General features: G+C 53.5%; 1 protein-coding gene across 5 annotated transcripts in view; it reads left to right on the top strand.

Moving 5' to 3' along the window:
- Positions 1-15,030, top strand: part of KSR1 (kinase suppressor of ras 1) — a 175,178-nt gene that overhangs the window by 134,456 nt on the left and 25,692 nt on the right. For 4 of the 5 annotated variants that reach the window (XM_074388484.1, XM_074388483.1, XM_074388481.1 and 1 more), the window contains 5 exons: positions 4,919-4,979; positions 7,486-7,569; positions 9,321-9,382; positions 9,478-9,584; positions 13,906-14,074. In XM_074388484.1, coding sequence (XP_074244585.1) covers positions 4,919-4,979; positions 7,486-7,569; positions 9,321-9,382; positions 9,478-9,584; positions 13,906-14,074 — 483 coding nt within the window. Of the gene's footprint in view, positions 1-4,806; positions 4,980-7,485; positions 7,570-9,320; positions 9,383-9,477; positions 9,585-13,905; positions 14,075-15,030 lie in introns of those variants that run through there. The other variant, XM_074388482.1, reaches the window with a different exon arrangement.

Below are 15,030 nucleotides of genomic sequence, written 5' to 3'. Positions count from 1 at the left end.
TCTACATGTTTTCACAAGTGAGACAGTCACACAGTCCACAGCGCAGCAGCTCTTTGACTCCTTGGGGCACGCGGTGAAAACTCTACTGTACCGTTTTTGTGTGTGTGTGTGTGTTTTTTTTTATCTTTATAAAAGGAATTTTTTATTGTTAATTATTTACCTCAATAGTTTCAGAAAGAGGAACAGATTTTGATTGGCAGTTACCCCACCATTTTTATTCAGTCACGTGGTTCCCCTTTCAGGAGCCATCAGACTAGCAGTTTTGTGTATGTCTATAATTATTCAAACCCCAGTTTTTTTGACTTGTTCATATGATTCCATTGTACAGTTTATCTGTCTTGTCCCTTCTTGGTGGACATTAGATCGTTGTCCTTTTTATTACAAAGACTGCCTTGTCCATATGCTCTTGTGGGCAGCACAGAAAGAAAGGGAGTGTTTTCCTTGGATGCCTCTTACCTTTGTGTACCCCTGAGGATTGTGGAACACCTAGTTTCTCTCCTCAGCATGGGGGTACCGTTTTCTACACTTGATCTTAGCCAAAAGGCCAAGAAATGATAAGGGCACCCCTTTTCTAGGGGTTTCCTTGGGCCCTGGTGTGTCTTGGGCCTCGCAGTCATCTTTGGAACGGGCCTGATCCCCTCTGCCAGTGCCTGCTGTTCGGGTCCTCTATGGGATGGAGCCTGGACAGCACCGATGGTTTTGAGTGCGCCGCCCAAGGAGGAGAGATCCGGGTGTCACCCACCCCGCTGCTGCCATCCAGGCTGACCTGGTGGAGCCTGGGTCCCACCCAGAAGGGGCTGCAGAATGCAGTGATCATGGCCACACGAACATGGGTCAGTCAGAGGAGGCCTCACAGTGGGCTCAGCCCAGTCCCTCTGTTTCTGTCTTCTCCCAAGAAGAGTATTAGGAAAGCTTTGGTCTCATTCCCATCCTGGAAGGTGGCAGGCACAGAACCTCAGGCAGGTGACACAGCTAGCCTCAAACTCCAGCCAGTGACTGAACCTCAGACTCTGGGATTCTGAGTCCAGTCCCTGCAGAGCCACCAGAACCAGCACTGACGTGACACTCAGGCCACCTCGCTGTTCTGGTGACTGCTGAGGACAGGCTGAGTGCTCTGCTTCCTCCAGCTTCATGTGTTCTCTGGGGCAGCGGCAGCCCCTGAGGGAGGCTCTTTGGGGTACGCAGGGTACGTGGGGGAGGCTCAGAGTGTGTCCCTGCCTGACTCTCCTTTCAGGGGCTACCTCTGCCCTACATGGCTGTTCTCTCTGCTCTCCTGTCCAGCCCCACCCTCGCCAACTGATAGTTCCTTTTTTTTTTTCTTTCTGAGAAGACATCTTGCTCTGTTCCCAGGCTGGAGTGCAGTGGTGCAATCTTGGTTCACTGCAACCTCTGCCTCCCAGGTTTGAGCCATTCTCCTGCCTCAGCCTCCCAAGTAGCTGGGATTACAGGCATGCATGCACCACCACACCTGGCTAATTTTTGTGTTTTTAATAGAGATGGGGTTTCATCATGTTGGCCGGGCTGGTCTCGAACTCCTGATCTAGGTGATCCACTCACATCGACCTCCCAAAATGCTGGGATTATAGGCATGAGCCTCTGGGCCTGATCTCTCCAGCTGACTGACCCCTTTTTTGCTGCCTGGCTCTGGGCCAGGCTCTCCCACTGTCAGCCTGCCTGCAGCACACCCTGCCATGGAGGTTGGTTATGCGGTACTTGGCCTTAAGTAGCCAGCACTTCATGACATAGTGAGACTCCTGAGGCTTAGTTACCTTGGCTATGAAATGGGCTGAACTCTAATTCCCATGCTTGGTTGCTGGCAAGGCTTACATAAGCTGATGTATTAAAGTGCACCGCACTGAGTTTTGATGTCCCCTAGGGAGGCCTGGGGATAGCCCTTTCCATTGAGGAAATGTCCCCACAGAGATTGCAGGGGTTTCCACAGTCACTCAGCCAGGCTGGCCCCAAGCCAGGCCTCAGAGTCCTGCGTCCCAGCCTCTTGCCTGCTCCCTCCCAAACGTAATGTTCTAGGAACGCGTCGAGCTAGCATGATGACGTAATCTCCCTCTCTGCTTTTTGTCTCCTCCAGGTTTGGTAAGAGAGATTCATTTCCATCCCCTCTGCCACCCGGGAGTCGTGTGTGCTTTGCTGTCCTCATCGGGGGTGGACCTCTTTGACCCCCTTCTTAGCCCGCTCAGCCTCTCCATAGTCCAGAAGCACAGGTGCTGGTGACCGCCTCAGGAAATAGCCCTAAGACAGGTGGCCTTAAAGTGACCGGCTGGCTTTAGCCCAGCTGGCGACTGCTCTCCAAGAAGCAGAGAACTTGAGCGCATCTCTGCCCACGGGCAGCCCCATGAAGCGCCCTGTCTCCACCTTGCGTTTCCCCACTGGGACTCTCCAGCAAGGACTCTGGCCTGCTGGGCTGTCACAGTAAAGCAGCACCCCGGGAAGGCAGTGCCATCTGCCTGGATTCACTGGACTTTAGCTGTCCCCAGAACCCCACCTGATGTCTCGGGACCCCACTCTTCAGGAGAGGGACCTTCCTGGAGGCAGAAATGCAGCGCAGCTCCGAATGAGGCCCCAAGAGATGAGAGGCGCAGATGCCCCTTTGGGAGGGGAGGACACCTGGGCAATCCTTGACCCCCTTTCCCACCCCAGTCTCCAGGTTGGGAGCATGTTCCTGCGCGTGGCTGAGCTATGGGGCTTCACTCATGAGTCAGAGTGGAGGGAGACAGCTGTGCCTCTGGAGTCTGCTTTTAATTGTCTGGAAATGCAGAGATGTCTGGTTTTTGCCTGAGCAAAACAGGAGTTTATTTTTATGCCATCCCAAGCCGGCTAAGGAGAGTCACGTAGCTGTGGGCGGGGTCTTGGGGATGAGGAGGGGTCAAGCAGGCAGGGACTATGCCAACATGGAGCTAGAACCCCAGGGAGGGACTGGGGACAAGGAGAGGAGCCACGCTCAGGTAGAAACTCCCAGGGCCCTTCACAGAGCCTTGGAGGAACATTCAACACCCCCATCTCTAGGAAGCCCCAGCCCTGTCATCCTCCACTTGGCCATGGCAACGTGGGGACTGGAGCAGTGAGATTGTTAGGCCTTCAGGGTCAGTGTCTCCATGCAGGTCAGACAGAGGCAGTGCCTGGCACATATACCACCTCACTGCTCATGCCCACAGAAGATCATAGGTGGCTTTTGGGGCTAGCTGGTTGAAGTTCCATCTTTCTATAGGCTGACAGCTAATCCCTTGAGCTCCACGTGGTTTTTTTTGTTTTGTTTTGTTTTGTTTCTTTTGAGATGGAATCTCATTCCGTCACCCAGGCTGAAGTGCAGTGGCACGATCTGAGCTCACTGCAGCCTCTGCCTCCCAGGTTCGAGCAATTCTTCTGCCTCAGCCTCCCTAGTAGCTGGGATTAAAGATGCCTGCTGCCACACCTGGCTAATTTTTGTATTTTTGGTAGAGTTGGGGTTTCACCATGTTTGCCAGGCTGATCTCAAACTCCTGATCTCATGTGATCCGCCTGCGTTGGCCTCCCAAAGTGCTGGGATTGCAGGTGTGAACCACCGCTCCTGTCATCCTCACATGTTTTGGTGGCCTTGGCTGCTGCTGGGTGGGGTGGGCCCCAGGAGGAAGTTGGGACAAGTCAACTTCATGTCAGAGGTGCCAGGGAGAGCTGCAGGTAAGAAAGATTGCTCCTGTCCAGGTGTCCTTGATGCGGGAGGACTCAGTCTGTCCAGCACATCCTTTCATGGAGGTTGGCTGTGTGATACTTGGCTTTAAGTGAACCAGCATTTCATGAGTCCAGCCGTGTGTTAGACCAGCACTTGGGATTGAGGGAGGCAGTGGCCACCCTCAGGGGACCTTCTGACTCAGAGGACATGAGATAGCCACACGCGAGCACTGTGTGCCTGACCTATCTGGGTCCCAGGTCACCTTGATGATTGGAAGAAAGTCTAGACCTTCCTTCCAGAGAAAAGCCTACAGCATTCTACTAAGGGTTCTTGGAGCCCTGAAGTCCCCCCATGAAGTGGCTCTGGGAGCCCATGGCGCTGAGTATGGGGGCGTGAGTTGAACTTGGGGGCTGCAGGTCGGTGGGGAGAGTGTTTCCAGCTGCTTGTCTGCCGTGCTAGGGATGCCTGTTCTGATGGGGAGGCCCAGGTTGGGAGAGGGAGCGCCCTCCGGGAAGGCCAGCAGGGTGGCACCTCAAAGCGGATGCCCTTTTTCTCAGCAGAGAAGGATGGTGTCCAAGACGTCTCCAGAGGCTCAGGCTTGTGCCTGGGTGGGGTTGGCCCATGGGAGACTGTGATAAAGCTGGGCAGACAGAGTGTGGGCGGGGTCTTGGGGATGAGCACCCCTTCTCTCAGCAACCTCCTCATCCCCAAAACCCCACCCACACTCTGCCCAGAGGAATATCTTCCAGGGACGTCTGCCTGGAAAGGCACCGGACCAGCTGCCTAGCCTCAGCCCTCCACCCGAGGTCAACAGCTTCAGCCTTTTACCAAGAAGTACCCAGAATTGAGCCCCTGCACCCGGTGGCCTGTGGTGTGTCGGGGAGAGGTGGCAAGAGGTTGGGCTGTATGGAACCTTCTGGCCTCACCTTGGCTTTGCTTTCTGCCTCTCCAGCGTGCCTTGTTCCTCAGCTGGAAACATCACAGGGGCAAGCAGACTGAGCTGTCCCCAGAGGCCAGGAGCAATTGAGGCGAGGGGAACCACGCCACGCCACTGGTCTAGCCTGGCCTGCTCCTGTGTTGATGGACATAGGTCACAGGGAAAGATGCTTATGTGATAAATCATCACGCCGCCCCCCCCCGGCCCCCACCCCCACCCCGCCTTGCAGCCTGTGGTTTCTGAACGAGGAGGTCACAGGCACAAGCTGTTGCCTGTGGAGTTCCTCAACCTGCCCCATCGGGCCTCTTTCCCCACAGATCTCCCGCATGGATCCCCACAGATGGTACGGAGGGATATCGGGCTCTCGGTGACGCACAGGTAGGCACAGCAGGCCTGCGTGGGGAGTAGGGCACAGAGCTGGGCTGGAACCCACGTGGGGCTGGGAGTTCTGGTCACTGTTTCTCAGTGAGCTCTTTGCCTCTGATGCCTGTCCGTCTCCTCTGTGGGGCGTGGCCCTGCACTCACCTGAGCCCTCGCCTTGCCAGGGTGGACATGCAGACTTCCAGCTCCCTCACCTGCACCTCCCCGGGTCTCTTCCTCACTCTGCTAGGGAAAGCACTTTCCCCCTTTCTACGGACACGGGTCCCGGGAGAAATAGGGTCAGGGCCATGGGAAGGAATCGCAAGAGCTTCCCTTGCATCCAGTGCAATGTCATGTGTGTCCTGAAACTCACACAGCAGATCCCCTGTGGAGCTTGCTGAAAATCCAGATTCCCAGGCCCCACCCCTAAGTTTCTAGCTCTCCTCACCCCGTGTTGACATGAGAAGTAATTAAAACCCAGTGAGGGAGACAGCACGTGTGCACGTGTGAGCCTACACAGACCTGGTTGCCTCTCAGGGAGGCCAGATCGCGTCTCCTTAAAATGCACTCCATGCAGGTGGGCGTCCCTGGCCACCAGAAGCTCCCATCTTTGTTGGGTGGAGAAAGTAACATTTATGGATCTCTGCTACATTCCATTTACATGGCGTGTCTGTGATCTTCCCCAAATCCTGTGAGGCCTAGGGTTGACCCTATTTACAGAGGCATCCAAGGCATCTTACAGCCGGTAGTAGGCTGAAGGCAGAATTCAAACCCAGTTGTTTGCCCCCAGAGCCTGTTCTCTTTCTCTTGTGCTCAAGGCCGCCTTTGGCCTCTCCTGGACCAGTGGAGTCTCTTAGAGAAGCTCTGTAACTCTGAGTTCAGAGAGCTGGGATCCAGACCCTGGCATCCCAGCTGTGTGACCTTGGAAACATCGCCTGACCTCTCTGAGCTGGTTTCCTTGCCTGTGCACAGGAATCCTGGACTTGCCTCACTCCCTGGCATGGGCATAAGAATGAAATGAGCTTGTGTTGGCGGGTGCGTTACAAACTGCTTCCCAAATACTGTTGGCATTCATTCTGTTGTTACTGTGATATACAATATGTTTAAAAAATTCTATTTTTCCAAAAATAAGAGCTGGTCCACCCTATGGACCAGCCTTGCACTTTTTTTCTGGAGGACACCACCCACTCAGCCCCCATCCTTCTTCAAATCTATCTTTGGTGGGTTTTTTTAATGTTCTGCATTTTGGATTGAAAGTACACTGAAACATCAACGGAAAATTCCCCTTTTGTTCTTGTCCCCAACTCCTCAATCCCCTCTGTAAAGAACTCTTAGCTGTGTGTTATGTAGTCTTCTAGAGATGTTTTATACAAACACATATGTGTATATGTTTTCTCCTATCTATCTGTCTGTCTATTTATTTTTGAGATGGAGTCTCACTCTGTCACCAGGCTGGAGTGCAGTGGAGCAATCTCGGCTCACTGCAACCTCCGCCTCCCAGGTTCAAGCAATTCTGCTGCCTCAGCCTCCTGAATAGCTGGAATTACAAGAGCTTGCCACCATGCCCAGCTAATTTTTGTATTTTTGGTAGAGACGGGATTTCACCATGTTGGCCAGGATGGTCTCGATCTCTTGACCTCATGATCCACCCACCTTGGCCTCCCAAAGTGCTGGGATCACAGGCGTTCTCCTTTATTTTGTACTCAACTACTGCATATGTTATATACAATCCTATACTTTGCTTTTTCAAAAATGGAGACACAATTTATATGGAGCAAAATGCACAAGTGTGTGTATGTAGTTGTGCACTCACACACCTGTGTATACCATCCAGATGAAGATGGAGAACATTCCAGCACCCAGAAAGTTACCTTTAGTTCTTCCTTGTCAGTGCTGCTACCACCCAGCGGTTACCATTCACTTCCAGCGTCGTAGCTTAGTTTTCTCCCTGCTTGAACTGCCTGTGGATGGGATCATATCCTATTGTACCTTACTTTTTTAACTGGACAATAGCACTTGGAGGTCATTCCATATTTGCACAGAAACAGCTTCCTTATTTTAGTTTCCTGCTGCATAGAGTTCATTGGATGGAAAGACCATACTTTAGTCAGCCCCTCTCAATGGACGCGTAGGTTATTTCCAGCCTTTATCCTGCTTACATGCTACAGGCCTACCTTGTCCGTATACCCTTTGACACTTGTGGGCCTATGTGTTGAGTAAATTCCTAAGAATTTCCAAGAACTGTTGGGTCAAAGGGTATGCACACTTGGACTCTTGATTGCTGCTGCCAAATGGGTACTCTCAGATGACCACACCAAATTCAGTATGTTGACAATGATGACTTTGCACCTGGGAAACCTACATGGCCCCTGGGTGTCCCTGTCCTCCCCCGGTGGGAGAGGGCCCATGGGGCTCTGGGGTGGAGCCAAGACTCCCAGTTTCCCTGGAACCCCATGGGAACCCTTCTTGGCTAGGCCTTGGCCTCCCAGCCGGTGCGAGCATGTGCCCGTGTCCGCCCCTGCAGGTTCTCCACCAAGTCCTGGCTGTCGCAGGTCTGCCACGTGTGCCAGAAGAGCATGATATTTGGAGTGAAGTGCAAGCATTGCAGGTGATGGGCAGACGGGTGGGGGTGTGGGGAGCAAGTGAGAGTTCAAACGCATTTCCCTACCCTCGCTATTCATAGTCCTATTCAGCTCACCAGGCAATGATCAGGCTTTAATTGCAGGGAAATGAAGCCTGGAAGAAGGGAATACTTGAGGTGGGCTTTGAAGGACAAATAGAAATTTACAAGGTCGACCAAGGGGGAGAGAGAAGTCCAGGCCACAGGAGCGACTTGTACTAAGGCCCGGAGGAATTTGAGGACTGTTCTGGGACCTGTAAGGAACTCTGAAGTTTAGCCTTATATTTTATAGCCCTCGAGAGGTGGGAGACAGGTGATGGTAAAAACAGGGAGTTAGCTTGCAGAAGGGGAGAGTGAGCGGAGGTAGGTACTATACAAGTCCAGCTTTATTTTCTGATGCTTTGTGGCTTCTGGTGGGAAGGAAGGGCAAGGATAGGGAACAGCGTGGGGTGAGCAGAGTGTGTCCTCTGCTGTCCGGCTGCCCTCACCTGATGCAGGGTGGCGTTGGGGACTCAGCCCAGCCCACTCTGCCCCTGGATTGCTGTGTGACCTGGGGCAAGACACTTGCCCTCTCTGGGCCTGATTTTGAATATCTCCATCAGAGCTGTGGGGATAGCTCTGAGAACCTGAGCTAGTAAGTGTGATTGCATCTGGGCTCCAGTCAGACTGCAGGTGGTGGGTCTTGTGCATATCAGTTGGACCTGTTACTTTCCCAGTAACTCTCCTGACCTCTAGGGAGATGCTGAGTTTTCTCTCTGGTCTGGGTCTCCTGTGGCTCCTGCCACTTGGCTTTATGTTAGGGACCTCCAGCTTCCATTCAAATAATGTCTTTCCTGTGGAGAGCACAGGATGACCTCTGAGCCCAAGGCTGTCCTGTGATGTAGTATGAGGTGGACAGGACACCCCCAACCCATTAGTGAGAAATCTAAGACTCGGTGCAACAGACAGGACCACCTGGTACTGACCCTCAGACCGCATGGTCCATTGCACAAATGTAGCAGGAGGGGCCGCCCTTTGGGTCCCTGGGATCTTTTGGTAAAGCAAACATTCTTGGTCCAATTCATCTTTTTTTTTTTTTTGAAATGGAGTCTCGCTCTGTCACCCAGGCTGGAGGTACAGTGGCGTAATCTTGGCTCACTGCAACTTCTGCGACGTTGGTTCAAGCAATTCTGCTGCCCCAGCCTCCCGAGTAGCTGGAATTATAGGAGTGTACCACCATACTCAGCTAATTTTTGTATTTTTAGTAGAGGTGGAGTTTCACCGTGTTGGTCAGGCTGGTCTTGAACTCCTGACCTTGTGATCCACCTGCCTCAGCCTCTGAAAGTGCTGAGATTACAAGTGTGAGCTACCACACCAATCCTTCCTTTTTTTTTTTTTTTTTTTTTTTTTTGCAAGTTCAAGTTTGTCTTGAGCTTTTTCAGTATGGGTAGAAGGTCTCCTTTTCTTTACAAAAGGCAAATAGATAGGTGACCTGGGCAAGTCACAGTGGGCACCATGAGACCCACTTTGCCGTGAGGATGGGTAGATGGCAGCAGAATGTGGTAAATGCTCAGCATAGCAGCTCAGTGTAGCAGCTGCTATGACTATTAATATCACAGTGTTCTCTACTTTCGAGCTAACATTTGTTGAAAAGTTTGTGGAAATGGAGACAGTCCTGGGTGAATGCTACACAGAGCTGCCCCTGTGTGCCCGAGCCCCCCACGTGGTGCCCTGCACCCTAACCTCCCCTTCTTTACCAGGTTGAAGTGTCACAACAAATGCACCAAAGAAGCTCCTGCGTGTAGAATATCCTTCCTGCCACGTGAGTCTGCTGCCTTCCTCTCCTCTGCCTTCTGGATTTGGGGTGAATCTTTCTTTAGCTTGACCTGGTGATGGATTTTCCCTCTCTTCAAACAGTAACTCGGCTTCGGAGGACAGAATCCGTTCCCTCGGACATCAACAACCCAGTGGACAGAGCAGCCGAACCCCACTTTGGAACCCTCCCCAAAGCACTGACAAAGAAGGTACGCCGGGTAATGCTGGGGAGTACCCCCTTCACCACTGGACTTCCTCCCTATAAAGCGCCTCTGCCTCAGAGGCTGTGGGGAAGTAGTACGTGACACCCCAGTCCCGGATTCATAGCCAGAGGGTGGCCTTGGGGATCATATCTTGAGCCATCAAGAGGCTTCCCTTTTCTATCAAGTGGTGGTGCAGCCGTGATTCCCAGCCCCTTCTCGTTGGAGCTAACACTTCCTGTGTACTTAGTGTGTACTGGGAGCTTCTTCCCTTGCCGTTTTGTTTGAGCCCCGCAGTAGTTCTGAAGGGCACATGCTGATCCATTTCACAGATGAGAAAATAGCACAGCATTCCGTGAGAGCAAGAGACAAACCTAGAGTGGGAACCTCGGCAGCCGCCCAGCCCGAAAACCTGGGGCCCTTAGTCACAGCGCAGCAGGTATACCTCCAGTTGTTCCTTAAAGCGATTGCCATGGCCACCACTGAACAAGGCTCTGCTCCTCTCCCAGGAATGCACCCAAAAGTAATACCAAGAGTGCGTTTCCCTCCGTAGCCACGTCAGGCTTCTCTGCTGAGGCAGACGGGTGTCCTCTGCAGCTAGACGAGTCCACAAAGCCTGTGTCCCCCAGGAGGGTCAGCACACCTGTCATAGGCCTCTATGCACGGGTGTCCCTTGCGCCTAGGAGGTGCCAGTGCTGATGGCTTCTGACAGCAGCTCCCATCCTGGCCGGCTGCAGGCTGCTGTGGGTTTGGCTGTGTATTTTTTTTTCTTTTTTTGGAGACAGAGTTTCACTCATTGCCCTGGCTGGAGTGCAGTAGTGTGATCTCGGCTCACTGCAACCTCCACCTCCCGGGTTCAAGCAATTCTCCTGCCTCAGCCTCCTGAGTAACTGAGATTACAGGCATGCACCACCACGCCTGGCTAATTTTTTTTTTTTTGTATTTTTAGTAGAGATGGGGTGTCTCCATGTTGGTCAGACTGGTCTCAAACTCCCGATCTCAGGTGATCCACCTGCCTCGGCCTCCCAAAGTGCTGGGATTACAGGTGTGAGCACTGCAGCCATCTTGGCTGTGTATTTTTAAGTGTGTTTTACCTGCAGCCCCAGACCAGGGGCTTAGTGTGTGCCTCCCTGGTGAGGAACGTGTACCCAGCTGCTCTGTGGCTATGGCTGGCCTTCAGTGGCTCAGGCCAAGAGAGAGAGAGACAAGTGATATGGCCAATTCACACTGGGGACCCTGAAGGTACAGCTTCAGGGGCTGCCCTTGGAGGGGCCAGAGCCACCTCTTATAGTCAAACAAGAAGGCCAGCTGCCCTAGGCCTGACAGTCTCCACCAACCTGTGCCTGTCCTCTCTCTTGCCTCTGGTGGTGGCTTCCCACTCGGAATGGGGAGGCAGTGGGGAAAGATGATAGGGTCCTTTCTTACTCTGTTCTGGCTACCATAACAAAATATCCTAGACTGGGTGGCTTAAAAGCAACGGAACTTTGTTTTTCCCAGTTCTGGAGGCTGGGAAGTTCAAGATCAAGGTGCCAGCAGACTTGATGGCTTGGAAAGGGCCACCTTCTCACAGATGTCACTCGTGCCACACCCCCCTGTGGTGGAGGGGTCCAGCAAGCTCCCTCAGGTCCTTTCATAAGGGCACCGGTCCCCATTCCTGAGGGCTCTGCCCCGATGACCCAGTTACGCAGCTCCCAGTACCACCTTCTTGGGCGCTAGGGTTTCAGCCTGTGAGCAGTGGGGGTGCACAGTCATTCAGACCACAGCAGCTGCCCAGCCCTGGCTCTGAGTCCCAACTCCTCTCCTGCTTCCATGACCTTGAGTGAGCCACTTGACCTCTCTGGGCCTCACGTTCTGCTTTGTAAGTTGGGGTTACTAATGCCTCATTCACAGGTGTTTGAAGGGTGAAGAGAAAATGTTCATGAACTTGTAGGGAGCAGTACCATACCATCCAGTAGCTATTATTTTCCAGCCCGTCACAGACTGGATCAGCTCCTCAGCAGGAACACAGCGCCCCCACCCTCATTGCCAACAATGTCATCATTGCCCCTACCTCTCCTCTCCAGCTACACCAAGCACAGCCCCCAACCCCATGGGGCCTGCATGACTCCCTGCCCCGTCATGTTCACCCCTGCATCTCCACCCACCTGGACACCCCTCTCAGCCCTCCTCACAGCTCAAGACTCTCTCTCTGTCCCACCTCCCCCATGAGCCCCTCCTGTGTGTACCTGCTCGGCTTCTAAGCCCATACGGTGGTGGTGCCAAAGGCCTCTCATCTCGGAGAGCAGTGGCCCTCCAGGATCCTGTTTAAGGTCACTATGATGACACGAGCTAACCGTTACTGAGTTCTCACTAGAGGCCACACACGGTGCTGAGAGGTCAGATCCTAACATAGAATCCCCCTGGAGCCCTCTCTCTGTTGGTCCTTCGGCCTTGCTGGGACTCAGACTTCTGGGTGATCCTAGTTAGCTGGTCTGCAAAAGAATGTGGAACAAGCATGTATGAGTCACCTGCCGAGTACCACACACTCCCACCTTTGCGATGCTGCTGATCTGTGCAGTAACCCTCTGGCAGAGGTGTTGATGTTTTCATTTTGTGGTTGAAGAAATAGAAACTCAGAGAGGTGGAGGAAGTTGCCTGCAGTCCCCCAGCTAAGCGGTGCTGGAAGCTGCCTGAGAATTCCAGTCTGTCTGTCTCCAAGCCCAGTGCTCTTTCTTCTTGGCCACAGAGAGAAGCTGGGCTGGAGCTTCGGCCTCTCTCCCTGCCCCCCACTTTCTCCCTTCACCCCCCCCTTTTCCCATTTCTGGTGCAGCAGCCCTCCCTGCCCCAGGGCTCTCTAGCACCTGCTCTCACAGGCTCTTGCTCGGAGCTGTGAGATTCTGGTACCGTCCTCAGAGGTCTCCTGTGTGCTGTAGCTGGGGAGCCATGGCCAGAAGGCATCCCAGAGCCGGGCTCCTGCCACGCCCATCTCCCGTGACCCTGGGCAAAGCCCTTGGCTTCCTTGGGCCTGGCTCCCCTGAGCTCTGCAGTGGGGCCACGGTGGCATCTGGTGTGAGTTGACACCAGAATCAGTGCTGCCCAAACTTCATCAAACTGCAAACCATCTTTATGGTTTCTGTCTTAACCAGGTACCACCAGGGCTAATATTTACTTATAAGACTCATTTGATGTAATCATCACTATCATAATTGGAAAAATGATCACTCCAGATAGAAGGTAATCATTAAAGCAAGCACAGTTAAAACCAAAAAGTTATTAAGCTTCATCTTGATATCACACTTGCTTAAGGCTTGGAGCTTGAAGCTCACTCTGTTGAATGGGTGATGAGCCAGTGTTAGAGAGGTGTTAAAGACATAGCAGCTCAGGCTGAGGCCTTCTCTCACGCAGAACAAGACACGGAACAGAGCATCCTCCTTCCTGGCTCGGCGTCCTCTGTGTTGTGTCTGAGGGCCTCCTAAAGGCATCTCACTGACCACCAAACCTGTGTTTCCCATGGCAGGCACCAGCGGATGCAATCCATTAGCAGGGGGAACCATGCTTGCTTTGAGTGCGGAAGGGATGACATTCCCATTTAAGTTGGGACAATATGAGGGAACCAGGCCTGTCCTGACAAACCAGCTCCTGTGGTCATCTTCTAGAAAGTTCTTTCCAGCTCCAGAATTCTCACCCCTCCGAAATGGCAGACCGCACTAGCCCAAGCCATCCATCGCCTCTTTAAGGGTTTTGTAGTTTGACTCTAAGACTTGCCAGTGCCTTTGATTAAGCCAGGTTTCCAAAGAAAAGGACTGTATGCTTCTCACTCTGCCTCCCTGCTTCTAGCAGAGTGCCTGGTGCTAGCAGACAGGACATAACATTTGTCAGAGCCTGAACTTAATTCATTATAAAACCCCACTGTGTGCCCGGCCCAGAGCCAGGCACTGGGGGTGTGGTGAGCGCCCTGGCCTCCTGGAACATACAAGGCAGTGAGGGAGACTTTGGTCAGGAAGGCGCCCATGGATGTCTGCGGTAGACACAGTACCCAGATGAAAAACTGCTGGGCACTGTGCCAGGATGGAGAGGAGGAGCATGGTCCCAGCCAGGGTACAGGAAAAGCTTCTGGGAAGAGAGCGTGCTTGGGCTGAAAACAAAGATGAGCAGGAGCCCCCTGGGGAGTGGGCACTGAGGCCAGGGCCTCTGTGTGCTGCCCTTCCGCAATTAGATGCATAAAACATCAGACCCTGAGGATTCCCTGGGCTGACCGCTTCCTTTCCAGATGGGGCAGGGAGGGCGTGGCTGGTGGGAGGCAGGTGGGGCAGCAACAGCCCTGCCACTCCCAACGTCTCTGGTCCTGCAGGAGCACCCTCCGGCCATGAATCACCTGGACTCCAGCAGCAACCCTTCCTCCACCACCTCCTCCACACCCTCCTCGCCAGCGCCCTTCCCGACATCATCCAACCCATCCAGTGCCACCACGCCCCCCAACCCCTCACCTGGCCAGCGGGACAGCAGGTTCAACTTCCCAGGTACCACATCTCCAGGCTTTTCTGGGTTCTTAGGGGTGCGGTCAGATCCCCTTCTCAGCAGACCCAAGGTCCACAGGTTCAAGGTCCGACATTGGCCGGATGTTAATGGAGTGCTTGCCAGGTGCCCCAAGCATAATGGCTCTGAGGTTGATGCTGTTGATTTAGAGATGAGAACTGTGAGATTCAGCGAGAGGGAGGCACTTGCCGTGAGTTGTACAGCCTGTAAGTGGCAGAGTAGAGATCAAACCCAAGTCGGTCTGACATGACAATCCCCCCGCTGCCCTCCTCTTCGTGGGGTGTCCTCTCCTGAGCAATGCTTACTTTCTCGGGACTGGTTTCTGAGCTCCCAGGAGGCATGGGTGGCAACGCAGGGAGCTAGAGGGCCGCAGAGAGGGAATCTGGGGCCCTGCTGCTTCCCACTCGTGATCTGGGTCAGTTCCTTCAAGGAGACCTCTTGTTCTTTTTTCATAAGTTAGGAGACTGCGTAAAGTTGGAATTAGGTGGTTTCCGTTGTGTGGACGAGGACATCGAGTCCCACAGGAATTTAGAGCACAGTAGATTTGAGCCAGAGCTGACCTCCAGCTCCACCCCAGCACGCTGCCTGGTGTCTATGGGAAGGGGTCAGGATTCTAGCCTCTCTTACCCTCAGCTGCTGGTTGGGCCTGGGGTGTCTGCCTCTCCAAGCAGCAGAGGGAAGCCCACCTGTCCAATCTGGGACCGAGCTGCTGCCTTGGCCTCTCTGGCAGCTCCTCAGAGTCAGTCTCAGCCTTCAGTTTCCTGCAGTTTGCAGTCCCAGAGGAAGGAGGATGGCTGTGACACTTCTGTTTGCTCCAGACCCAGCCACCGGCTGTCTCCAGCCAGTAGAGTCTAGGCCAGGTCCCTGTCTCTGGCCTCTGGAGCCCCAGGTTCATGAGGACAGTCACAGCTCTCCCTTTGCCAGGGGAGCCCCACCTGGA

This window comes from Saimiri boliviensis, chromosome 17 (assembly GCF_048565385.1).
Source record: "Saimiri boliviensis isolate mSaiBol1 chromosome 17, mSaiBol1.pri, whole genome shotgun sequence".
Lineage (NCBI taxonomy): Eukaryota > Metazoa > Chordata > Mammalia > Primates > Cebidae > Saimiri > Saimiri boliviensis.
The sequence above is the reverse complement of the archived record's forward strand: the minus strand, read 5'-3'. Positions and strand labels throughout refer to the sequence as shown.